The 27,118-nt window shown below is 46.4% G+C and overlaps 2 protein-coding genes and 1 long non-coding RNA gene across 5 annotated transcripts in view; 1 reads left to right on the top strand and 2 right to left on the bottom strand.

Annotated features, from left to right (window-relative positions):
- Positions 1-7,816: 7,816 nt before the first annotated feature.
- GPR55 (G protein-coupled receptor 55) overlaps positions 7,817-27,118 on the top strand; it is a 57,488-nt gene continuing 38,186 nt past the window's right edge. Inside the window, exon 1 of the mRNA XM_054478453.2 lies at positions 7,817-8,047. The gene's annotated coding sequence lies outside the window, so the exon portion shown is untranslated. The remainder of the gene's footprint in view (positions 8,048-27,118) is intronic.
- Positions 10,552-25,231, bottom strand: LOC129031771 (uncharacterized). 3 transcript variants are annotated; one of them, XR_010122895.1, is made up of 5 exons: positions 25,072-25,231; positions 24,015-24,199; positions 16,842-16,962; positions 11,830-11,928; positions 10,552-11,010 (listed from the first exon to the last, which is right to left on the bottom strand). It is a non-coding gene; the product is annotated as an uncharacterized LOC129031771 (long non-coding RNA). The 3 variants fall into 3 exon arrangements; XR_008501116.2 differs by having other exon boundaries at positions 10,553-11,010; positions 24,363-25,231; XR_008501115.2 differs by having other exon boundaries at positions 10,558-11,010; positions 24,015-25,230.
- LOC129031770 (cytochrome c oxidase assembly protein COX20, mitochondrial-like) lies at positions 11,004-11,757 on the bottom strand. The gene is given in 2 exon segments (XM_054478455.2): positions 11,004-11,095; positions 11,097-11,757. Coding segments are annotated over 2 exon segments (192 nt in total). The 5' UTR covers positions 11,247-11,757; the 3' UTR covers positions 11,004-11,053.

The raw sequence follows: 27,118 nt of genomic DNA, 5'->3' as shown, positions 1-27,118 counted from the left end.
GCCACCATCATCATCCGTGAGGATTTCTCTTTTTGTCAGAGCGCTGCAGCAGCTGCAGCCTTATTCAGGGTCTGGCCTCTGTCCCCAGGTTGCAGAGGAGAAAAGAGCCAACATAACATAGGCCGGGCACAGTGGCTCACGCCCGTAACCCCAGCACTTTGGGAGGCTGAGGCAGGCAGATCGCTTGAGTCGAGGAGTTTGAGACCAGCCTGGGCAACATAGTGAGACCCCGTCTCTAAAAAAAAAAAAAAAAAAAAAAAAAAAGCCAGGATGGGTGGCATGTGCCTGTAGTCTCAGCTACTTGGGAGGCCGAGGTGGGAGGATTGCTTGAGCCTGGGAGGTCGAGGCTACAGTGAGCCATGGTTGCACCACGGCACTCCAGCCTGGGAGACTGCCGAAACGCCCCAAAAACAAACAAAAGAACTACCACAGACCCAACAGTACAAAATCCAACAGACCTGAAAAAGGTATACCCTTCAAAATAGGTATCTCTCCCATTCTGTCCTCAGGGTTCCTGTTTTCTTTTTCCCTGAAGGCAACCGGGCTTCCAGCTTCTTACAGTGTCCTTGCAAAGAATTTTTTTTTAGAGATTGTCTGTACAGTACCTCTACAAGCAAATAAGGATAAATAAGGCCTTGGTTTCTTTCTTTCTTTCTTTCCATAAACTATAGTGTACCATACACATTTCTCTGTGCTTTCTTTCCACAATATATTTTGGAGCTTGTCCTACATTTGGTCATAAAGCATTTCCTTTTTCTTCCCTTGCAGCTGCATGGCTGTCCCATCATTTTTTAACCAATCTCTTAATGATGGACAATTGATTGGTTTCTGCTCTTTTTGTAATCAACAATGTTGCAGTAAATAACTGTGGATTTGTCATTCCACACGTGAGTATATCTCCAGGATACATTCTTCCTGTAGAACTGTAGGGTCAAAGGGCCTGCACAGCTATAATCTTGATTAATATTACCAAAATTTCCCCCACTAGGATTGTACCCATTTACATTTCCACCGATGATGCTTGAGAGTGCCATTTCCCACTTTACTCACATCATGTGCTATCAAGCTTTTGAATGGGTGCCAATCTGATAAGATGAAACTGGTACCTCAGTGTACTTTTAATCCTGCATGTTTCTTATTAAGAGTGACACTGAGGCCGGGCATGGTGGCTCATGCCTGTAATCGTAACACTTTGGAAGGCCGCGGCAGGCAGATTGCTTGAGCTCAGGAGTTTGAGATCAGCCTGGGCAACATGGTGAAATCCTGTCTCTACAAAACACACAAAAATTAGCCGGGCACGGGGGCACTCACTTTTGGTCCCAGCAACTCAGGAGGCTGAGGCGGGAGGATCACCTGAGCCTCTCAAGAGGTAGAGGCTGTGGTGAGCTGTGATGGCACCACAGCACTTCAGCTTGGGCAACAGATCAAGACCCTGCCGAAAGAAAGAAAGAGAAAGAAAGAAAGAAAGAGAAAGAAAGAAAGAAAGGGAAAGAGTGACATTGGTTGAGCAATTTTCTATTGTTTAAAAATCACTGTATTTCCTCTTTTGTGAACCGTCTGTCTGTTCATCTCCTCCTTTCCCCCTTTTCTATTGGGTTGTTAGCATTTTCTCACTGATTTGCTTGTATATAAGTGGTGAGAAGTTTTTTTTTTTTTTCCTTTCAGTTTGGCATTTATCTTTTGACTGCTTATGGTGGCTTTACAGAAAGACTTTATTTTTGGCCAGGCACAGTGGCTCGTGCCTGTAATCCCAGCACTTTGGGAGGCCGAGGCGGGCAGATCACCTGAGGTCAGGAGTTTGAGACCAGCCTGGCCAACATGGTGAAACCCTGTCTCTACTAAAAATACAAAAATTAGCTGGGCGTGGTGGCTTATGCCTGTAATCTCAGCTACTTAGGGGGCTGAGGCAGGAGAATGGCTTGAACCCAGGGGGCAGAGGTTGCAGTGAGCTGAGACACACCATTGCACTCCAGCCTGGGTGACAAGAGGGAGATTCCATCTCAAAAAAAAGAAGAAAAAAAGAAAAAAAAAAGCTCATAGAATAAGGATACAAAGAAAATATTTTGTGCAGCTCTATATGTTGGTGTTTTATGCTAAGTATTATTATAAAAAAGTCCAAATGTTTTTAAAAATTGAAAAGTTTTTAAAATAAAAAAGTACAGTAAGCTAAGGTTACATTATTCTTGAGGAAAGAATAAAGTTTTCATAAATGTGGTGTAGCCTAAATGTACAGCATTTATAAAGTCTACAGCAGTGGTCGGTAACGTCCCAGGCCTTCCCATTCACTCACCATCCACTCACTGACTCACCCACAGCAACCTCCAGTCCTGCAAGCTCCATTCATGGTAAGCGCCTTATACAGGTGTACCATATTTTTATTTTTCCTACCATATTTTGAAAGGTATTTTTCTATGTTTAGATACATCATTGTGTTGCGATTGCCTACAGTATTCACTACAGAAACATGCTGCACAGGCTTGTGGCCTAGGAGCAACAGGCTAACCCGTATAGCCCAGGTGTGCAGTAGGCTATGCCATGTAGGCTAACACGTATAGCCCAGGTGTGCAGTAGGCTATGCCGTCGTAGGAACCCTACAATGTTCACACAATGAAACTGCCTGACAATGCAGTGTATTAGCTGGGAATTCCAGTATGATATAGAAAGGACTGGTGAGAGAGAACATCCTTGACTTATTCATGATTTTACGGTAAAACATCTAGTTTTATACCATTAAGTCTAATGTTAAATGTAGGGGTTTTTTGTAGCTGTTCCTCATCAGGTTGAGGGAGTTCTTCTCTGTTCCTAGTTTGTTGAGGATTTTGGGTTGCATTTTTATCATGAATGGGTATTGAATTTTGTCAGATACTTTTTCTCCAGTTATTGATGTGATCATATGATTTTTCTTTTTGAGCCTGTTGATGTGATGAATTATGTAAATTGATTTAAGAATGTGAGTCAGATTTGCATACTTGAAATAAATCTCAGTGTTGGACAAATCTGACATTATTGAAAGACTTGTTAACATTTCATTGAGGATTTTTGCATCTTCAATTCTTTTCAACATGTTTATGTTCCATATATGGCACAGAATGTGGTCTATCATGGTAAATATTTCTGGTAAGCATGAGAAGAATGTGTATTCCACTGTTGTTGGATGAATTCGTTTACAAATGTCTATTATGTCCTGTTGATTGATGCTGCTGTTTAGTTCAGCTACATCCTTATTGGATCTGTCAGCTACTGATCTCTTATGTTGAGGTATCCAACTATAAGAATGGATATTTTAATTCACCTTGCAATTCTACTAGTTTTTGCCTTACATATTTTGACATTGTTAGGTACGTGTATGTTAAGAATTATTCTATTTTCTTGGGGAATTGATCCCTTTATCACTATGTAGTGTTCCTCTTTCTCCCTTATAATTTTCCTTGTTCTGAAGTCTGCTTTATCTTCAATTAATATAGTTGCCCCACCTTTCTTTGATTAGAGTTTGTATGGTACGATGCATCCCATTACTTCTTTCATTTATTTACTTTTTAAAAGTTAGACATTCTTATTGTGGTGAAATACAAATAATGTAAAAATTACCATCTTAACTATTTTTAAGTGTATAGTTCAGTGACAGTCATATTTTGTGCACCCATCACCACCACCCATGATGAGTTCATTTGGGAGACCGATCCATACTAGAGCGCCTCAGAACTCTTTCACCTCGTGAAACTTAAATTCTATACCCATGAAACAAAAACTAATTATACTTTTAATCTCTGTGAATTTGACTACTCTAGGACATTGGAGAAGTGAAATCATACAGTATGTCTTTGTGTGACTGGCGTGATAACAAAACTATCACAAAGGGCTCTGTAAAAACCAAAACCTTGCACAAAAGCCATTGTAACCTTACACAAAAAAATACTTCCACAAGGAAATCTGCCCAGCAAAGCTGCGTGTTCAACCTTGGACAGGCATCACCTTTGTTACTGACCCTTGTAGCCAAGGATAATCATTTCAAAATAATCATATTGAGAGGTGACAGCATGCTGGCAGCCCTCGCTCCCTCTGGGCGTCTCCTCGGCCTCTGCGCCCACTCTGGCCGTGCTTGAGGAGCCCTTCAGCCTGCCGCTGCACTGTGTGGGAGCCCCTCTCTGGGCTGGCCGAGGCCAGAGCCGGCTCCCTCTGCTTGCCGGGAGGTGTGGAGGAAGAGGCGCCGGCGGGAACCCGAGCTGCGGTGGCGCTCGCGGGCCAGCGCGAGTTCTGGGTGGGCCTGGGCTTGGCGGGCCCGCACTTGGAGCCGCCGGCCGGCACCGCTGGCCCTGGGCAGTGAAGGGCTTAGCACCCGGGCCAGTAGCTGCAGAGAGTGCACTGGGTCTCCCAGCAGTGCCGGCCTGCCCACGCTGTGCTCGAATTTTTGCCGGTCCTCAGCTGCCTCCCCACGGCGCAGGGCTCGGGACCTGCAGCCTGCCATGCCCGAGCCTCCCCTGCTCCGTGGGCTCCTGCGCCACCCGAGCCTGTGCTGCTCGGTCCCATCGACCGCCCAAGGGCTGAGGAGTGCGGGTGCACTGCGGAACTGGCAGGCAACTGCGCTTGCGGCCTTGATGCAGGATCCACTAAGTGAAGCCAGCTGGGCTCCTGGGTTTAGTGGGGACTTGGAGAACCTTTATGTCTAGCTAAGGGATTGTAAATACACCAATCAGCACTCTGGATCTAGCTCAAGGTTTGTAAACACACCAATCAGCACCCTATGTCTAGCTCAAGGTTTGTAAATGCATCAATCAGCACTCTGTATCTAGCTAATCTAGTGGGGACCTTTATGTCTAGCTAAGGGATTGTAAATACACCAATCAGCACTCTGTGTCTAGCTCAAGGTTTATAAACACACCAATCAGCACCCTGTGTCTAGCTCAAGGTTTGTAAATGCACCAGTCAGTGCTCTGTGTCTAGCTAATCTAGTGGGGACTCGGAGAACTTTGTGTCTAGCTCAGGGATTGTAAATGCACCAATCGGCATACTGTCAAAACAGACCAATCAGCTCTCTGTAAAACAGACCAATCAGTTCTCTGTAAAATGGACCGATCAGCAGGATGTGGGTGGGGCCAGATAACGGAATAAAAACAGCCTGCCTGAGCCAGCAGTGGTAACTCGATGAGGTCCGTTTCTCTAGTGTGGTAACTTTGTTCTTTCGGTCTTTGCAATAAATCTTGCTACTGCTCAGTCTTTGGGTCTGCACTGCCTTTATGAGCTGTAACACTCACTGTGAGGGTCTGCAGTTTCACTCTTGAGGCCAGTGAGACCATGAACCCACCAGAAGGAAGAAACTCCAAACACGTCTGAACATCAGAAGGAAGGAACAAACTCCGGACATGCCTCACGGCGAGGGTCTGCAGCTTCATTCTTGAAGTCAGACCAAGAACCCACCAATTCTGGACACAATATAATCCTCATTCTTCCTTCTTGAATATGCAGTTAACTGTGGCACACACATCCCCATTGCAATGCTCTGTTCCTAAATAAATATCTTTTTCTTTTAGAGAGCCTCTCTCTGTTATTTAGGTTGACAGTTTTTGACTGCCTTTTAGTATGCCTTGCAAATTTTGGTTGAAAGCTGGACATGATGTATATGATAGTAGGACCTGAAGTAAATCGGCTTTATAGTGTGAGGTTTTATGTTAATCTGACTAGTAGCTGGGCCATGCTTAATGTTTCCTATAGCTGTAGGTGCTAGAAACTTTAGTTTCCTCTAGTTTCAGGTGGTTTTTTTCTCTTCTGTTTTGGCTTTCCCTGAGAACTCTTATTTATTATTATTATTTTTTTGAGATGGAGTTTTGCTCTTATTGCGCAGGCTGGAGGGCGGTGGCGCCATCTTGGCTCACTGCAACTTCCGCCTCCCAGGGTCAAGCAGTTCTCCTGCTTCTCCTGAGTAGCTGGGATTACAGGCGCCCAGCAACACATCCAGCTATTATATTTTTAGTAGAGACAGGGTTTCACCATGTTGGACAGGCTGGTCTTGAATGCCTGACCTCAAATGATCACCCTCCTCAGCCTCCTAAAATGCTTGGATTACAGGCGTGAGCCATTGTGCCCAGCCAAGAACTCCTGAATAACTTAAATATTTTAAATAACTCTTTCAGTTATAGTCTACTTTTATTATACTGGAGCCTGTTCATGTAGGGTGGGTGTCCCCCTTAAATTCCTGTTCACCTGGAAACTCAGAATATGAGTTTATTTGGAAATAGGGTCTTTGCAGATGGAAGTAGTTAAATTAAGATGAGGTCTTGCTGGATTAGAGAGGTCCTTAAATCCAATGACATGGTCTTATAAAAAGAGGGGAGGATACATGGAGACGAAGACACAGAGGTGAAGGAATTCAGAACATTTCACCCCAAAATGTGTCACTCTGATGCAAGGATTATTTTGCACTAAAGGCACTTAACTAGCAGGTTTAAGAAGTTACTCTGGCCCCCCCTATTTTTTTTCCTAAAAGCAGGAGATAAAACCCTCTTGGAAGGCAAAACCTTCCTGGTAGGTAAAATCCTCCTGGAAGGAAGCTAAAACCTTCAATATGGAAGATGTCTTCCCTATACCAGGAGGAAAGTAACGTTGTTATCATCAAGAACAAAAAGTTGAAGCTGAGACAAATCTACACAAACAAACTTTGTTAACCTGACCCTTATCTTCCTAGTCACTTTTCTACCCAATTAACCACGCTAGTACAAGCCCCTTTGCCTTATCATATTTTCACAGTTTTACTATTCTGTGCCCGACTCAGTATATAAATGTTTAACTCTGATTACTTTTTTTGAAAGGTCTTCATGTCTGTTGTCCCCAAAAATCATATATTGGAAACATAATTCCCAGTGCAACAGTGTTGGGAGGTGTTTAGGTCATGAGAACTCCACTCTCGTGAATGAATTAATGATGCTGTAAAAAGCATCACCCACTCTGCTTTTCTACCGCATGAGGACCCAGCGTTCACCCCTCGGGAAGATGCACCACTCAAAGCGCCCTCTTGAACTCAGAGTCTGGACCCTTACCAGACAACGAACTTGCCGGTGCCATGATCTTGAACTTCCCAGACTCCAGAACTGTGAGAAATAAATTTCTATTCTTTATAAATTACCTGGTCTGTGGTATTCTGCTATAACAGCACAAAATGGACTAAGACAATTTTCTTATGAAGGCTCCCATGACACATAAAGCTTATATTAAATACATTTGTATACTTTTCCTGTTCATCTGTCTACATCTGTTTAATTCTCAGGCCCCATTGAAAGCCCTAATAAGGTAGAGGTCAAATTTTGTCTCTCCTCCAGAGAGAAGGCCATGTGATGGTAGAGGCAGAGGTTGAAAGGAAGCAGCTCCAAGCCAAAGAATGCGGAGAATTGCCAGCAACCACAGGAAACTAGGAGGCAAGGAGGGCTCCTTCCCAGCACCTTCAGAGGGGACATAGCCCTGACAACTTCCAGGCTCCAGAACTGTGAGACAATACATCTTTGTTGGTTCAGCCACCCAGTGTGTGGTACTTCATGGCAGCCCTAGCAAACTAATACCATAAGGTACTGGGGAGGAGAGGCATTGTGTAATCTTACAATTCAATCTCAGTGAGCCAAGTCCCTGCTGTGGCCTTTCTCTTTTTCTCCCCCGATGGAGACTGGAAGGCTAGAGGGGGGCTGAAGTTGTCTTATTGCCTGCCCTTCCCCTAGGGCAGATAAGGCCCTGGTAAGACAGTGTCCTTTGATGAGAACACTTAAGGAGAACAGAATGCTCCCGGCTTTCAAAATGGTTACTTTTCCGCTGGGCATGGTTTTAAATGGTTACTTTTCCTCTCCTCTTGCCTGAAGCCTGGGGATTTTTCTCCTGTCTTCACAGTGAGAAACTGGTGACCTTCCTGGAGGTAACCCCAGGAAAATGTGGGGCTTCCCTACTACAGGGACCCCAGGAGTTTATGACACTTAAGCTAGCCCAAACACTCAGCCTCCAGCAATTCATCAGGTACCACGTAAGTGCTCCTACAAATTGCCGGCTCCTGAGTGGCTTCTGCTTCTGGAAGGTAAGTTGTGGTTCTCTGTATTCCTCTGTCTTTTCTATTTTTAGGGTGGGTGCTTTGCCTGTGACTACCATTCTCTGCAGAATCTAAGAAAAGTTCTTGCTTTTCAGTTTGTTCAGCTTTTTTCCTTGTAAAAATGGAAGGAATGACGTCCAGCCTCTTTACTGTCAGAGCTGTCTTACGGTGATTTTTTTTTGTTGTCATTCAGAAGTATTCGTGGTTTTATACTGGGATTCTATCTCCCTACTAATTCTTTTTCTCCTTCCCAAGGTATTTTTTTTTTCTTTGCTAAAGACTATAGGGAAACATTTGAGTAACAAGAGTAAGACACAGGAAAGTTACAGAGGCCCAGAATCATAAAAACTCAGAGTAATGGCTTTCAGCTCTACGATTCTGACTTCCCTTTTAGAAATTACTGGAAGACTCAGTAACTTCTGTATCTTACCTTCCTGGCTGATGGTCAATCCTCTTATACTGGTACTGCACATTTCTTATCTTGTCAGTCTCAAAAGTTGTTTCCTGTATGTTTTTGTCTTGAACTTACTTTGTAAGCAACTTGAGGTCCAAGGCTCAGGCTTCCCTGACCTTGACAGCTTCCTGGAATCTTGTACAAAGCCAGTTTGTGATTAAGGCTCTGGGACAATGGGCCATTGGTTGAATTATATTCTTTCCTCCAGTTGATTTGGTGTAGAATAAGTCAAATATATTGCTAAATTGCCTCTTGCCAGCACCTAAGCCCAGGCATGTACTGGTGGGTCTACTCTATGATCCAGGCTGTGATAGGGACGGGCAACCCCCAGGGAGAGCTTTTCTGAGTCTGACATCTATGTCAAATACATGTCCAAACCCATATTTCTCTTTAAAAACACTTCATATATCTGTCTCACAAAACCAATGCATGTGCATTGTAGATAACTTGGGAAATACAGGTAAGTGTATAAAGACAAAAATGAAAATGATCTATAAAACCATAGTCACTATTTTGATGCCATTCTTCTGGCCTTTTGCATTGCTAATACTCAGAGAGAAGGATGAAGGGTTGTTTAGCAATCAACAAAAATCAAGGATTACTATTGCTGTGATTGTTTTCTGTGCATGCAAAAAAAAGTAATGCAGTGCTTTAGGAATGTGGCTGGGCAGGAACATGACTTTTGAAATCAAATGCATCTGAGTTCAAACCTCAAATCTGTCACTCACTGGATGTCCTTGGGCAAGCTGCTTCTCTGTGCTTCAATTGCCTCATCTGAAAAATGGGCCTGCTATCACCTACCTCGTAGGGTTGCTGGGAATAACTAAATGATTTTATGTATGTAAAGCAACTTTTTCTTTTTTTTTGAGACAGGGTTTCACTCTGTTGCCCAGGCTGGAGTGCAGTGGCGCAATCACAGCTCACTGCAGCCTTGACCTCCCTGGGCTCAGGTGATCCTCCTGTCTCAGCCTCCTGAGTAGCTGGGACTATAGGCGTGCACCACCACGCCCAGCTAATTTTTTAAATTTTCTTCTAGAGATGGGGTTTCACTGTGTTGCCCAGGCTGGTCTCCAACTCCTGGGCTTAAGTGATCGGCCCACCTTGGCCTCCCAAAGTGCTGGGAGTACAGGCATGAGCCAGGTGCCTGGCCTGTTTGAAGCCCTTAAACCACAACACTGGCAACAAAGTATTCGATACATGGAGCAGTTGGAGGAGAAACAGCATGAGGAGGAGGAAGAAAAGTGGGAACCAAAGCTATGGTGATTTCCATTTTTGGAACTGCTGTGACCTCGCATAGCACACTGTGCTTCTCATTGGATTTCCAGTGGGAGAGTTCCTGCTGCTTGAAATGTGATTTATGACAGTTATAAACCAAGATTTCAGCTTGTCTTCATGGAAGAATGCCGGCTAATAAAGATAGAAGGAATGATAGAATTAGATCATCACTATTTTGTAAAGACCCTCGTTATAACTGATTCAGTCAATATGGTCAACGTGTGCTAAGGCCGTAGGGTGAGAGGTCCTTGGGTATGGGATATTTACACATTACCAAACTACCATGTTGCAGATTATGTGTTAATTACAGTGGAGAAACCTTTTGGACATCATCTTAACTAAATGATCAAAATTAGGTTTATAAAATAAAAGACAAACATTGCATGTTCTCACTTACTTGTAGGATCTAAAAATGGAAACAATTGAACTCATGGAGGTAGACAGTTAGGATGGTTACCAGAGTGTGGGAAGGGGAGTGGTGGTGGTTGCAGGAGTGGGGGCGCTGTCAGAGGGAGGTAGGAATGGTTAATGGGTACAAAAAATAGAAAGTGAATAAGACCTACTATTTGACAGCACAACAGGGTGACTATAGTCAATAATAACTTAAATGAACATTTAACAATAACTAAAAGAGTATAATTGGAATGTTTGTAACACAGAGGATAAATGCTTTGAGGGGGATGGATAACCCATTCTCCATGATTTTACAATTGCATGTCTGTATCAAAACATCTCACATATCCCATAAATATATACACCTACATTGTACCCATAAATATTTAAAAAAATTTTTTTAAAGTTAGGTTTACAAATAATGAGACTAACATTATATGCCTGCTGATGTGATAACAGTAGTACTCTCTTATGTGTGGTTTCACTATCCTGAGTTTTAGCCACAGCCTGAAAATGTTAAATTTAAAACTCCACAAATAAACAATTCAAAAGTTTTATTTATTTCTCTATTTATTTATTACAACTTAAACGAACTTTATTTACTTGATTGAGAGCTTATTGTACATAAAATGTTTTATGTGGTTGAGCTTAGCTTTGTTCACACTGACTTCAGGGAGTCTGATTTTCTGTGCTCAAGATTGTTCAATTGCTGCTGTTGCCCTTGGTTTCTTTTCTTTCAGGATCAAGGTGGATACTTTCGTGTAACATCTTATTTTTAATTCCTTCTCTGGCAATTCTTTCCTGGATTCTTTGCTTTGCATAATTATACCTACAATGAAACCAGCATCCCAAAGTCACCAAGATAAATCCTCCTACTCCAACATCACATGATTTTCAAATTCTACTAGTTAACAAAAAAAAATGTCCAAAGCCAGCCACAACAGATCCTAATGAACCATACAATATTGAATCCCGGGCACAGGGAATATTTTCAACAACTGAAATGCCTAGGAGCTTAAAGAGCTTCCCCTTCGCGGGCTCGCAGGGCTCCGGAGCGGGGGCCATGGGGACGACTCCGCGCCTCCACCCGCCCAGCACGGCTGGCGCCGCGGGAGAAGGAAGACCGGCCAGCCGCGCCCCTCCCCGTCCTCCTAAAATTCACAAGTTTTAAATCACGCGCTGTTCTGAGCAGCGCAATGAAATCTGTCGCTGTCCCACTCCATCCTGCTCAGGATGTGAATCATCCCTCTGTCCCGCGTATCCATGCTGGAGACACCACCGGCCGTCAGTCACTAGTCCGCTAGCTGTCTAGCTTATCAGATCGACTGTCATGGTATCGCAGTGCCTGTGTTCAAGGAACCCTTATTTTACTAAATAATGGCCCCAAAGCACAAGCGTAGTGATGCCAGCAATTCGGATACGCCAAAGAGAAGACCTCAAGTGCTTCCTTTAAGCGAAAAGGCAAAAGTTCTCAAGAAACAAAATCTTTTGCTGAGATTGCCAAAATCTATGATCAGAATAAAATTTCCAATTCTGAAATTGTAAAGAAAGAAAAAGAATGTGTGCTGGTTTGCTGTTGTACCTCAAACTGCAAAAGTGATGACCACAGTGCGTGATAAGTGCTTAGTTAAGACGAAAAAGGCATTACATTTGTGGGTGGAAGACCTGAACAGAAACTTCTTCTGATTGGCGGCAGTCAGGCTTGGTACTCTTTGCAGTTTCAGGCATCCACAGGGGCATCTTAGAACTAGAAAAAAAAAAAAAAAAAAAAAAAAAAAAAAAAAGGTTAATCTGAATTACATCACGAGGCAGTAATTAGGCAAATAGAGATTCCAGAATAGTCCATTAGGCTCTCCAAGAATGTCAACGTCATGAAAGACGAAAAAAGGTGGGGAGACAGCTCTAGATGAAAAGGTATTAAACAGTCAAATACAAGGCGTGAACCCTGATTAGATGCAAGATAAAGATTTTTTAAAAATACAGATTATTAGATAATATTATTGTACCCATGTTAAATGTTAAATTTCTTCATTGTGATCATGGTATTGGGTTATGTAAGAGAATGTTCTTCTTTTAGGAGCTGCAGGTGAAGTAGTATTTAGGGGTGAAGTGAGCATATGTCTGCAACTTACTCCAAACGCTTCAGCAAAAATATATATATATTTAGTGAAGGGTAATTGGGTGTTTGTTTAACTGATTTTCAACTTTTCTGCAAGTTTGATATTTAAAAAAAATTAAAAGATGGCCAGGAGTGGTGGCTCACGCCTATAATCCCAACACTTTGGGAGGCTGGAGGCAGGTGGATCACTTGAGGTAAGGAGTTCGAGACCAACCTGGCCAACGTGGTGAAACTGCCATCTCTACTAAGAATACAAAAAATTAGCTGGGTGTGGTGGTGCATGTCTGTAGTCCCAGGTACTCGGGAGGCTGGGGCAGGAAAATTGCTTGAACCCAGGAGGCAGAAGTCGCAGTGAGCTGAGATTTTACCACTGCACTCCAGCCTGGGCAACAGAGTAAGACTCTATCTCAATAAATAAATAAATAAATAAATAAATAAATAAATAAAGTAAATAAAATAAGTTTGGGAATAAAATCCTGCCTTCAGGTAAATGTTAGAACAAGACCTCCCACTGTCCTAGCTATTGGGATTCTCCTAAGAAGAATTAGGAATCCTCTAGTTTAAAGACACTGTATAGTTGGGCAAGGCGGCTCATGCCTATAATCTCAGCACTTTGGGAGGCTGAGGAGGGAGGATCACTTGAGGCCAGGTGCTTGAGACCAACCTGGGCAATATAGTGAGACCCTGACTCTACAAAAAAAATTAAAATTAGCCAGATGTGGTGGCACACGCCTGTAGTCCCAGCTACTCAGGGGACTGAGGTAGGAGGATGGCTTGAGCCCGGGAGGTCAAGGCTGTAGTGAGCCATGATCACACCACTGCAGGCACACTCCAGCCTGGGCGATGGAACAAGACCCCGTCTCAAACAAAACAAAACAAAACTAAACAACAAAAAGACACTGGCATAATCTTTTCTGGCTGCGTTTTCCCATATGAGTCTCTTTTATGGTCTACCATTTAAGTATAATCCTTCTCTACATTTGAATTGTATTTGGTTTGCTTTACAATTCTAAGAGGTTTCCATTGAGCTGATGTTTAATAGGCCCTTGAGTAGTGATACTGCTAATGTGCTACTAAATTTAGTCACTGGAAATGTCTTAACAGGCTGAAGAGAATGTAAGGTGAGAAAAACCTGTGTCTGTGTTGTGGGAATTCTGTACAGTTATGTAAGGTGAGCAAGGAATCTGTGTGAAAGCCACTTTCTTTCCTGAGAGCATCTGATGCACTGTCACGTGTGCCCATAACAAGGACTCAGATATGCTGTCACATCAAGGAGACATGGAAAATAGGAAGTCAAGACCTTTCTACTGGGTAAAAATGAGAAGAAATTTCCTTAAGGAAATAACACAAAATCATTAGACAGCTAACAACATTTGTTGTTTGTATTATCTGACAAAATTTCAACAGTGGATTGTGAATGATTCTTTTCTTTGCCACTCAAAGTAGATGGAGATTATAATTTCACAGAAATGGTATATGAGTTGGGATGCTAACTCTTGGTGACAGAGATTACTGTCACATAGTAAAGGGATAAACATAGTGGAAGGAATTCAAAAGATGACTCTGTCCCTAACTGTAATTGCATCAAGGGATGACATGTTAGTTTCTTTTCACTTGCCAATTCCAATTGTTGGATGAGGATTGCTTAGAAGACTATATTAAGGATTCCTGGGACACTCCAGGCTCAGGGAGAAAGAGTACAGTAATTGATTAGTGATGTCTGTCATGACTTTTTTTGAAAGAGTGCAAGTGGCATGGAAGCCATATTTGCTAACTTTGAATTCTAAACACAAACTAAATTGAATGCTTAAAAAACACTAACACCTTCAGGAAAGCATGTATTAAAGTAATGATCATTGGCCTTGGTTAGTGGGTACAAAAAAACAGAAAGAATAAATAAGACCTAGTATTTGATAGCACAACAGGGTGACTATAGTCAATAATAATTTAATTGTACATTTGAAAATAACTAAGAGTATAACTGGACTATTTGTAACACAAAGGATGAATGCTTTAGTTGATGGATACCTCATTTACCCTGATGTGATTATTACACATTGTATGCCTATATCAAAATCTCATGTACCCCATAAATATATACATCTACTATTACCCACAAAAATTAAAAATAAAAAGTTTAAGGCCGGGAGGCTTCGGCCAGTGGCATGGAAAGGAGGGAACTAAGGCTGAAGTCTGAAAGCCAAGCTTTAAATCCAACAGAAAATGGACTAGAAGAGAGTTAAGCCAAGCCTTCTTCAGGACACAGAATGATAGCCGGCCCAGAGCAGAGGCTTGGCTCTGTCACTGTAGAAACACAGAGAAAGTTCTGGCTTGGATGAGGTGTTGGCAGTGCCATCTACACTGTGTCAGGGGAAGGGGCAAGGAGACCAGGTGCAAGGATGCACTTGGTCCACCTGACGCCAGGGGCAGCTGTTGTGGGCATGATTACGGGGCTGCATAGCCAGGGCTGTGAAACCTTTGCATCTCGGAACTTGCTCAGAAGCCCTCTGTTATGATTTGGCTTCCTGGGCAAGACAAGGTCCTGTTGATCAGAAGCCAGGGGGAAGCTGTGGTTTCCAGAATGAGCTCAGCTAACATAAGCTTGCTCCACAGGCCTGCTCATCAGACCTTGGAGCCTCTCAGGCTGAGGACTCGCCTTGGGAATCCCCTACCGGGAAGGTGGTTCCAGGAGACTGGGGAGGTGGAGGGGACTGCCAGCCTTCATCTCCTGGCCGTGTGCAGACTCACACCTACTCATGCTCCTGGTTTTTAAGAAGATCCACACTGGACAGATGTGTATCCTGGATGCTTCCAGCCTCTGCAGTTTCCTAGGAGATCCTGCTCTTTAGTGCCCTCCTGACAGTCAGCTGAGGGACACAGGATGTACAGGGTTTTACCAGGTTCTTGTCCCCTGATAGTGTCTGGGAAGATGTGTTTATTTCCCCTTCCTGCTGTAACACATTGCCATATATTAAGTGGCTTAAAATAACACAAATTTATTATCTTACAGTTCTGTAGGTTAGAAGCCCAACACAAGTCTCACTGGGCTAAAATCAGGGTGCTGGCAGGACTGTGTCCTCCTGGAGGCTCTAGAGGAAAACCTGTTTCTCTGCCTTTCCAGCTTCCAGAGCCGGTTCTTTCTGCAGCCCTTGGCTCATGGCCCCTTCTTCCGTCTTCAAACCCAGTAACAGTGGGTTGAGTCCTTCTCACATCTTATCCCTCTGTCTCTTCTGCCCTACTCTCTACCTTCAAGAACTCTTGTGATTACATTGGGCCTACCAGGATAATCCAGGATAATTGGCAACCTTAATTCCATTGGCAACCTTAATTTGCCATGTAATTTAACATACTCATCAGTTCTTGAGATTTGTACCCGGACATATTGGGATGGGGGAGATTATTCTGCCCACCTCAGAAGCCCCGAATGATGCTCCAGGATCCACACAACCACCGCCCCCACCTGGTTGCTGCTGGTCACTTTAGCCAGCCACCTCTCCTTCCTTCCTTCTGGCCACCTGGGAACTAGCTTTTCTGGGGTGCACATGCTTCCTGAGCCACTGCACCCAAGGATGGACCCAAGCATCACTCTACTTCTCCAAGGCCCAGCTGAAACAGAGGAAAACATTATCATTGTGACAACTGGCAGCAGAGGTCCTCATAGCTGGGGAAACACCTTGGCAACTGTTAGGGCAAATGGTGGAGCAGAGGACACAGACATCAGCAAGCACCTGGGCCACCATGCAGAGGCTTCAGCTGCTGTAAGGAAGGAAAAAGGAGGGGGAGAGAGAAGGGCCAGGAAAGCAGAAGGTGAGAGAAGCCTGCCCACAAGAGGCTGGCTCCTGTGGGGGCTGGCCTGAGGATGTTCCCCGGGGACAGGGTGGCCGTGGGCCATTTCAGCTGTGCAGATGCCCAATGGAAGCTTGTGTTTCTGTGATGTGAAATCTCCCTGTCTCTCTGCAGTCCTCGAGCTTCAGAAATGCCCATGACACCTTGTGGGCAGGGGGTCTCTATAGGACTCCTGGAAGAGGAGACAAGTAACTGACAAGCGGCACCATGGGAAAGGCAGAGGCTGTGGAGGTGTCAGCAGCCCTGCCCTGGGAATGTGCAGAAAACTTGGGAGGGCATTGGCCATCCCCAGACCACACAACAGGACATCCCACGGAGGGCTGTGGCCTTCCTTAGCCCTCTGGGCTCACAAGGAGCCAACCTCAACCTCATGTAGAGTTCAAGGCACGGCCAGGCTCCAGCTGACTTCTGGATCACACCTGCTAAGACCAGGTAGTACCTTTGAATCCAATATTATTACTGAAGGCTTGGGCATAAGAGGAGAGCACTTTAGTATAGAGGGAGCATTCCAAAGTGCTCACCAGGATTGTGGCTCCCGGCACACAAGCTGCGCTCGCCCTCAGGCTTTCCCTGTCCCTATAGGCCTTGGCCTGCTGCCTGCAGGAGGGTTTGCCCACATGTCCTGATGAGAGTTCAGGTGACTATGTTGTCTCTATCTTTGAGGTCTAGTAACCCCCCTCCCTCTCCAAACGTACCTTCTCTTGCCGGATGTGGTGGCTCACACTTGTAATCCCAGCACTTGGGAGGTTGAGGCAGGAGGATAGTTTGAGTCAGGAGTTTGAGACCAGCCTGGGCAACATAGCAAGACCCCCATCTCTGCAAAAAAATTAAAAAAAAAATTAGCCGGGCATGGTGGTACATACTTGTAGTCCCAGCTGCTCAGGAGGCTGAGGTAAGAGGATCACCTGAGCCCAGGATGTTAAGGTTGCAGTGAGCCATGATTGTGCCATTGCCCTCCAGCTTGGGCAACAGAGCAAGACCCTGTCTCACACACACATACACAAAACCCAATAACAACAAAAAACCCACAAATGTGCCTTCTCCGGGCCTAATGAAAGGGAAAAAATCCCTGCTTACCCTCAGTTGTCAAGATCCCAGCCAACTCCAAGTTGTGAACGGTACAAAGTGGAGCTGTCAGCCTTTTGAACTCCTCTGGGTCAAAGGGTAGGCTATTTTTAAGGCCCCTGGTATGCGTTGCCAAGTTGCCTTCTAGAAACCACATAGGCTGCCCTCCTCCCTAGACATCTGCCAGCACTAAGCATTGCCATCTAATAAATCTCTGCCAAGTTGGTATGAAAAAATCTCATTTTCATTTTTAGTTCTTTGATTACGTGTGTATATTTTAAAAATTTGCATATTGTTTCAGGGAAACACTCTCAAACCATGTTCTTCCTCTGTTCTCACACCACCACAACAACAATCATCAACACAGAAGAAGAATTCTGGGACCAGATGTGTGGGGGGTTGTCCCACCAAGCCGCGGACAGCAGCGGGGTGTCCTCCAGTTCAATTCCAACACTGTCTACCTGGGGATAGTCTTACAGCCCACAGGCTGAGGGCTCAGTCCCAAGACTATCCCTGACCCAGACACAAGTCTGGCCCTTTGGAACTTCTGACCGACCAGCTTCAAGCTGGGGTTCCCACAATGCCCTCTTTGGGTTTGATCAATTTGCTGGAGTGGCTTACAGAACTCAGGGAAACACATTCGCCAGTTGATTCTAAAGGATGTTACAAAGGACACAGATGAAGAGATGCACAGGGCAAGGTATAGGGGAAGGGGCATGGAGCTTCCAGGAACCTCTGTGTGCTCAGCTTTCCGGAAGCTCTCTGAACCCTGTCCTCTTGGGGTTTTTATGGAAGCTTCATGATGTCAGCGTTCCTTCTCTCAGGGCATAGGACAGAACCCTCTCCGGGGAGAGTCTTAAGACCCACAATCAGAAAGGCGGGGGAAGATACGAGTCCTGCCTCGCGGCAGGTGAAAGGAGAGCAGCAGAAGGCCAGAGAGATTTTGTTTCCTGAGGCCTAACACAGCCACTGTCATAACATGAGACTGTAACAAGGGCTATGGGGGTTCCGGGCCAGGAACTGTGGACAAAAGCCAACACGTGTGTACTTATCATAACACCACACATGTCACTTCTTGTGAATGATATTAGTAATAATGAAAAACCTATTTCCAGTGTCACGAATCTCTATTTAGATGTGAGAAAAAATGTTTGACTTATGTGAAACAGAGAAGGTTTCCTTACGTGTGCAGCTCTCGTTATGAGGTCTGAGGCTGGAGTGGGGGAAAGAAGAGCAAAACGAGAAAAACAAAAAAGAGGGGAAAGAGAAGATGAGAAGAAAATAAAAGTGGCAAGAAGAGATAAAAAGACAAAAAAGCCAATTGCTCTGCGTCTTGTCCTGGGTGCCATGCCTGGGAGACAGGCAGGTAGGCGATGGGCTGAGCAAGGTCTGCCCAGCTCACCCTGCATTCTGCCACATCATGTGCAGGCCAGTGGTTCCCAGACCATGTGGCTTCAGGACACCTTTACACTCTTAAAAAGTGTTAAGGATCTCAAAAAGCTCTTATCTATGTAGAAATCTATCAGTGTTTCCTATGTTAGAAATTAAAACAAAGAAACTGGCTGGGCGTGATGGCTCACGCCTATAATCCCAGCACTTGGGGAGGCCGAGGAGGGTGGATCACGATGTCAGGCGTTCAGCCTGGCCAGCATGGTGAAACTCCGTCTCTACTAAAAATACAAAAAAATTAGCCAGGTGTGGTGGCGGGTGCCTGTAATCCCAGCTATTTGGGAGGCTGAGGCAGAGAATTTCTTGAACCTGGGAGGCGGAGGTTGCAGTGAGCTGAGATTGCACCACTGTACTCCAGCCTGGATGACAGAGCAAGACTGTCTCAAAAAAAAAAAAAAAAAAAAAAGGAACTATATTATTTACATAAATAACATTTTTAATTAAAAATTATATTTTTCAAAGCAAAATAAATTTAGTGAGAAGAGAAGCATTATTTTTACATTTCCACAAATCTCTGTGATGCTGGGCTTCATGAAAGATGGCTGACCTCTCCTATCTCTATTCAATCTATTGTGGTATCACACAGCATAGAGCCTCCGGAAAACTCCACTCTACACTCACTAAAGGAAGACAGTGGAAAAGGAAATACTAACAACATTTCAGTATTATTATGAAAATACTTTTGACCTCGTGGATCCCGGAAAGTGTCCCAAGACCACCCTTCCCCACAGAGTGCTTGAGCCACACTTTGAGAAGCGCTGATCTAGGCCAGGGAATTGATGGAATCCACCCCATTCTTCCCAGGAAGGCAATCTTACAATAGCTATCAAGAGCTTTAAAAGCAGGATGGGCGTGGTGGCTCACGCCTGTGATCACAGCACATTGGGAGGCCGAGGCGGGCAGACCGCGAGGTCAGGAGTTCAAAACCAGCCTGGTCAACATGGTGAAACCCCTGTCTCCACTAAAAACACAAAAATTATCTGGGTGTGGTGGCAGGTGCCTGTAATCCCAGCTACTTGAGAGGCTGAGGCAGGAGAATCGCTTTAACCCGGGAGACAGAGGTTGCAGTGAGCCGAGATTGCGCCATTGCACTCCAGCCTGGGTGGAAGAGTGAAACTCCGTCTCAAAGAAAACAAAACAAAACAAAAAAACAAACAAAACAAACAAACAAAAAAACCCCAAGAGCCATAAAAGCATTAGGGCCTATTGATGTAGTGATTCCCCTTCGGGGACTATAGTTCATATTTATTAACTTTATTTTTTGAGACAGGGTCTCAGTCTGTCACCCAGGCTGGAGTGCAGTGGCACCATCCCAGCTCTCTGCAGCCTTGACCTCCCTGGCTCAGATGATCCTCCCACCTCAGCCTCCTGAGGAGCTGGGACTACAGGTGCACGCCACCAAACCGGACTATTTTTTGTAAAGATAGGGTCTCCCTAAGTTTCCCAGGCTGGTCTTAAACTCCTGAGCTCAAGCAATCCTCCTGCCTCTGCCTCCCAAAGTGCTGGGATTAACAGGCGTGAGCCACCTCGCCCAACCCTCAGGGAATATATTTTAAAACAATAATTCCCAAAGGGAGGAAAAACTGCCTAAATGACCTATAAATGGGGAATGGTTAAATGAATGCTGGCATATATATTTAATAGAATATTATGTGGTTTAAAAGGATAATGATGAAGACTCTGCACTGGCATGGAAGGAATAGCTACAGCTCTAAGTGAAAAAATCCGTATTATATAACTGACTGTTCACCATGCCTGCCAATCTCACCCTGGCTCTGCCTGGAAACAAAGCCTCAAAGGCAATGAGAGAAAGTAGGTTCTATTCCATATATAGGGTAGGGACTATGGGAGAATTTTTCCTTCTTTTTGGTTTATTTTGATCTATTTAGTATTATTATTATTATTTTGCAATTAGTGAAAACAAAAATCAGGACTCTCGAATCTGTCTTGCTTCCCCAGGTCAGTGTGGTTGGGAGGTGTGTGGAGAGCAGCCACCCAGACCCAGAGGTCGGGAGATGGGGAGGGAGGAAGGAGTGGGGAAGGCTCTGAGTGGGGAAGTCAGGCCCGGAGGGGCTGATAGCTCAGCTGGTTCTAAGTTCCCTTTTGGTGCTGACTGAGAAAGCTCTCCTAAACAGTTATTGTCAGAGGCCTGCGGGAGACACAGACCAAGCATAGGGGCTGTGCTTTGCCTCAACAAGGGAGGAAGCTGGGGGGCGGCCGGGGGGTGAGCGGTGGTGGCAACTGCAGCACCCAAGACCTCTTGGAGAGAACTGAAGTCAGGGGCCACACCCATGTCACAAAGGAGCCGGGCGGGCACTGCAGGCTTCATCCACTGATGGGGAGCTTGATAGACACCAAAGCCACCGTGGCCTGGTGAGGCGGGATGCAGAGTTTCTGCTTAGGTAGGACAGGGCCAGATTTGTATTTTAGGAAGCCTCGCTGTAGCTGGGTGCAGGCTATGTTAGGAGTTGGAGGGGGGCACCAGTTGAAGTTGAACACAGTGGTACTTAAAAAAAATAGCACTAAAAGGCTGGGTGTGGTGGTCAACACTTGTAATCCCAGCACTTTGGGAGGCCGAGGTGGGAGGATTGCTTGAGCCCAGGAGTTCGAGACCATCCTGGGCAATATAGTAAGACCTAGTCTCTACAAAAGTTAAAAATTAGCCTGGCATGGTGATGCGCCCCTGTGGTCCCAGCTACTTGGGAGGCTGAGGCAGGAGGATTGCTTGAGCCTGGGAGATCGAGGCAGCAGTAAGCTATGATTGGACTACTGCACTCTAGCCTGAGAGACAGAGTGAGACCCTGTCTCAAAAAAAAAAAAAGATCATAAAGTTGACCAACAGACACTCCCTACTGGAGTAGGGAGTATGGGATGGGCTTTATTCCCCTGATTCCCCTGAGCTAAAAATGTAACCAGGGTCCCAATTACACCTTGCAACTTAGATGCAATCTTCTAGGATTGCAAATGTGCTCTTTCATCGTGTTCTTGCCCTTTGCATTGGAGCCCAATTGGCTGGTGCAAGTCCAAGGTGCAGCTGGCAGGCTCCAGCTTTGCTGCTGCAGCACACCTAACCAACCTCAGTAAGATCGCCCCATAACCAACAAAACTCTGGTGGTGCTGACCAAGGAGAGACTGATACACAAACTGGGTTGTTGGCAGCCAGGCAGATTCCCCCACCCATAGTGGAAAGGAGTGATTTGCCAGCTAATGGCTGTTTCTGGCTTGGGCATGATGAAGGGATGGAAGGCGTGGGTCTGTGGTGTGGCCAATGTGATGGGGCCGTCAGAAAGTTGAATACATTAAAGTCAAACATAGGAAATGAGCAATAGGGTTAGTTCAGCATGAACCTATGTCAATTCTTATTTACTTTTCAAGGTGCACTAAAATATGATGTGATTAAGATGTTCTGCTCTCTAGTTTGGTGTGTGTCTCAAAGAACCCCGGTGGAGTCCTAAAGAGCCACATGAGCACCCCCAGCCACAGCTGCCTTGCCCTGGCCCCTGCCCCGGTTAGGCCCTGGAGGTCCCTAAAAGGTCTGATGGGCTAGGCCTGCTTTCTTCCAGCTCTGCCAGAGCGGAAACTTGGCCCCAGCTATGGCCTGGTCCGGGTGTGGGCTGCAGTGGGAACTTGTCCTGTGCTATTGGGACACCCTGCTCAGCTTCCACAACCATCAGCTTCTGCCAGCCTCATTTCACTGATCTCTAGTTCATTGATCTCTACCCTCCACCACTTACACTGACCTCGTGGCATCTTGGCCTAATACTACAGGGTGCATCTCTTCTGATGAGGACACTTTTTTCTCCACACTCTCCAGTCCCCAGCTTTGTTAAGGTACACATGAGAAAAATTGGATATGTGAATGATGAACAGTGTGATGTTTTGATATATGTATACATTGGGAAATGATTAAATCAAGCTAATGAACACATCCACCAATCACATAGTTATCTTTTTTTGTGTGTGGTGAGAACATTTCAAATTTACTCTTGCAGCAATTTCCAAGTTTACAATACAGAACTATTAACTACAGTCACCATGCTATTATATACAATAGATCTCCAGAACGTATTCCTCTTAACTGAAACACCTTTGACCAGCATCTCCCCATTCCACACCCTCCCTAGCCCTCCAGCCCCTGGAAACCCCCATCCTACTCCCTGGTTCTGTGAGTTTTGACTTCTTTAAATTCCACGTATAAGTGAGGTCATGCAGTATGTGTCTTTCTGAGTCTGGTTTATTTCACTGAGCATAATGCCCTCTGGGTTCATTTATGTTGTCACAAATGACAAAATTCCCTTTTTTTAATGGCTAAATAATATTTCATTGTTTATATGTTTTTAATCCATTCATCCACTGATGGACACTTAGGCTGATTCCCTATCTTGGTTATTGTGAATAAAAAGGACACTTTTTAATGCAACTATCGTGCCATCATCTTAGCTAACACAATTAAAAGTCAATCTGTAGACCGGGCGTGGTGGCTCACCCCTGTAATCCCAGCACTTTGGGAGGAGAGGCGGACGGATCACGAGGTTAGGAGATCCAGACCATCCTGGCTAACACGGTGAAACCCCGTCTCTACAAAAAATTAACCAGGTGTGGTGGCACGTGCCTGTAGTCCCAGCTACTTGGGAGGCTGAGGCAGGAGAATGGCGTGAACCCGGGAGGTGGAGCTTGCAGTGAGCCGAGATAGTGCCACTGCACTCCAGCCTGGGCAACAGAGCGAGACTCCGTCTCAAAAAAAAAAAAAAAAAAAGTGAATCTGTAATATCGTCCACCACGAAATCCATATTCAGATTCCTCCATTGTGTCAAAACTGTCTTTTTATGGCTGGTTTGTTCAAATCAGGGCTCAAATAAGGGCGCGGGTTGCATTCTTTCAAAGTCACCCCTTTTTTTCTCCTTGCCTTTTCATGTCATTGATTTGTTGGAGAAACTGGGTCACTGTCTGGGAGTGCATTCTCAATGCACAGCAAATAATTGGAATCCTCTGTCCAGCGCTTGCCCTTGGAAAGGCCTCCACGCAGGAGGCAGCTGCCTCCCGGAACTCAGTCCTCTCTCAGCCTCTTTCCACCTCAAATCCCAACCACACACTCGCCACCCACGTCCCCGCTTCATTCTGCGAACTGTCTTTCCTCTCCCTCGCCGCCATCTTTTTGCGCGGATCACCTTAGCCTGTCTGTCTTCTGTAGTCTTCTATCTGCTTTGTCCACGACCAGAATTTGTTACTACCAAGGAGGACCAGCACACACAAATCCTTCCCCTAGAGGCTGGTGGGAGGAAGGAAGGCAGCTCCCAGCCCCAGGGTGAGACTCCTGCTCCTGCTTCATGGAGGGCGATGTGCGGGAACCTTACCTGGTTCTTCCCCGGGCAGCGAGTGTGGGTGGCTGGGACAGCATCTACGTTCGTTGTCGCATCTGCAGGGCCTAGCGCAGCGCCTGGTACTTGCAGGGCATCAAGAATGATTCTTGGAGGGCTGAACAACCAGCATGAGGGCAGGCAATGGGCCTTCTCTGTTGTCTTTGATACAGTGGCCAGGCCTGAAGAATCAGGATGAACAAGCGGAATGTGAATTTGTTATTTTTGTTTTTAATTTTTCTGGTACATAGTAGGTGTCTGTATTTACGGGGTACATGAGATCAAAGTAAATTTGTGACAAAGCATTCAGTTATATTCTCTCCACTCCTGAAAGATTGTCTTCACCTTCAGCGAAAGCTAATCATGCTGTAGGACGTCACTGTTGAGTCATTCTCCGGGGGCTCCCAGAGACACGGCATTCTTGTTTTCACTCTGAGAATTAAATCTTGTGCCGGGTGTCACAGTCATCTCTGCTGTGGACATTTCCCTCTGAGCTAACCCGCGATGGTTACTGGAAATCACGGCTCCTCCAGCTCCCTCCACAGGCTTTCTCCCCTTCTCTTCCACACTTCCGGGGTTTGCCTGGGGATCCGAGTCTCTACACTGGTGAAGCAGGCACAGCTGTCAGGTCGCAGACTCACATGTGCAGGACCATAGCGTCTGGGTCATCAAGCTCATGGAAGCCCCGGGGACAATCATGTGGGCACACGTGGGAGGGATGTGGATTTGCCCCTTTCCACGCCACAGCTTTGCCCCGTCCAATGTCCAGTGGTGGGTAATTTCCTGGGAAGTCTCCTTGAGGTCCTCTCTGGGACCCAGCATCTGCGACCAAGATGCTGTTGTGTGTGTAATGAATGGCAGAAGGCATCTTCATGGAGAGGCTTCTCACTTGGCTACTCTTGCTGGTCCTCCTCCTGGGCTAGGGCCAGGGAGAAGAGGGACAGCCCGAGGGCCCCTTCCTAAGACAGACCCTGTGTTAGGCCATTCTTATGTTGCTATAAAGAAGTACCTGAGGCTGGATAATTTATAAAGAAAAGAGGTTTAATTGGCTCACTGTTCTGTAGACTTTATATGAAGTGTGGTGCCGGCATCTGCCCTGCTTCTGATGAGATCTTGCTTGCAATTTTGGCAGAAGGTGAAGAGGGAGCTGGCATCTCACATGGCCAGAGTGGGAGCAGAGGAGGGGTGGGGAGGTGCTGCACACTTTCAAACAGCCAGTTCTCGCAAGAAGGAACTCGCTACTGAGAGGACAGCACCAAGGGGAGGGCACAAGATCATTCATGGGAAATCCACCCCCATGATCCAACCCCCTCCACCAGGCCCCGCCTCCAGCACTGGGGATGACAGTTCAACATGAGATTTAGAGGGGACAACACCCAAACTCCATCAGACCCTGAACGGGGATAGCTCTTAGCTCTCCAGGCTCTTGCTCCGTGACCTACTCTGGCATTGTTGCCTCTCTTGCTTGGCCCCCCGGCTGGGGATGCCCAGAGACAAACATGGGTACTGCTGCTCCTGCCAGGAAATTCCTGAGCCCAGACGTCTGTTAGCACCCACGCCCAGGGCTGGCTGGGCTTCTTGGCCCTCCATGGAGGGGCTAGTGGGAGAGGGGAGGAGGTGCACAGGAAGGAGGGGCTGCTCTGGAAGGCGATAGCCAGCCAAGCTCTCAGGCAGTCTCTGGGCGGGGAGCCAGCCAGGATGCTGTCCTGCTAACACGGGATGGCTCCGGATGTAGATGGGCCTTGACCTGGCTCCAGCCCAAGCACTGCCCGGGACAGCCTCTGCTGGGGCCTCAGTTTCCACCTCTCTACAATGGGCACAGTTGTGCTACAGAGAGTGCTCTCTCTCTCCTCTCTCTCTCTTTCTCTCCTCTCTCTCTCCTTTCTCTCTCTCTCCTCTCTCTCTCCTCTCTCTCTCCTCTCTCCTCTCCTCTCCTCTCCTCTCCTCTCCTCTCTCTCTCCTTTCTCTCTCTCTCCTCTCTCTCTCCTCTCTCCTCTCCTCTCCTCTCCTCTCCTCTCCTCTCCTCTCCTCTCCCCTCCTCTCCCCTCCCCTCCCCTCCCCTCCCCTCCCCTCCCCTCCCCTCCCCTCCCCTCCGCTCCCCTCCTCTCCTCTCCTCTCCTCTCCTCTCCTCTCCTCTCCTCTCCTCTCCTCTCCTCTCCTCTCCTCGTCACAAGGACAAACCCTAGGGGAACAGAAGCAGGATGGAACTCTGACTTCAAAGCCCCAGGGTCGTGCTCTCACTCTGTTCATTGGCAATGATGAAGGAAAAATGGGTCTGCTTTCACCCAGCTGTCCCTAGCCTGCCCCTTCTCCTGCCGCTTCCATGTCTCTTCCCCCTTACCCCATTCTTGTGGATGGGGGTGGGGGGTGGGCAGTGGGGGGTTCCTTCCTCTGGGTCTGGTGCCCACCCTCCCCATCGGGCCCTTCTCAACCAGCCAAGCTCCCTTCTCTCACTGGCTGCCCCTGGCCTTTGGACCCTGCCACCCTGCAGCCCCCTGAAGTCCCTTTCCCCGTGGCCCACTCTCCCTCTGCTCTTTCGGCTTGGCTCTCTCTCTGCTCTTCACTCCTTCTGTGCCCTCGACCTCCCTTTTGGCCTTTCTCTGGCCTCCAGCCACCAGGGCAGATGCTCTACCGCCCCCTCCCGCTCTCCCCCGGCACCTGCCTCTTCCACCTGCCCTCCCTTGGCCTTTCCTGCAAACCGTCCTGGGGGCCTGAGTGGGGAATGGAGGCCGGAGGGCAGTGGCTGGTCCCTTGTGGGGTTGGTCTGGGACTCCTGCCCCTGAGGACTAAGGAATTCTCTCTCTCTCAGCTGCTGTGCTGGGGACACTCCCTGAGGGAGGCAGGGCCAGGAGGCCTGGCTGAGGCAGGAGAAAGAGGCAGAAGAAGGAGGCAGGCCCTTGACTCTGTCCTGCGCCCCCTTTCTGTGATCTTCTGGCATTCTCATGGGTCTGCCCAGCCCTGGAGTGTGAGTGTGGGGGTGGCCCCGCTGAACATATTTGTGCTGTTCTGTTGGTTCTGACAGTGTCCTTCCTGCCCCTTCTGGTCTGTGTCACATTCACTTTGATCTCAAAATGTTTTCTGAAATTGCTCAGAAAAGAAAA

The sequence above is a fragment of the Pongo pygmaeus genome, chromosome 11 (genome assembly GCF_028885625.2).
Source record: "Pongo pygmaeus isolate AG05252 chromosome 11, NHGRI_mPonPyg2-v2.0_pri, whole genome shotgun sequence".
Classification (NCBI taxonomy): Eukaryota; Metazoa; Chordata; class Mammalia; order Primates; family Hominidae; genus Pongo; species Pongo pygmaeus.
Note: the sequence above shows the minus strand (reverse complement) of the source record. Positions and strands in the feature narration are given on the sequence as shown.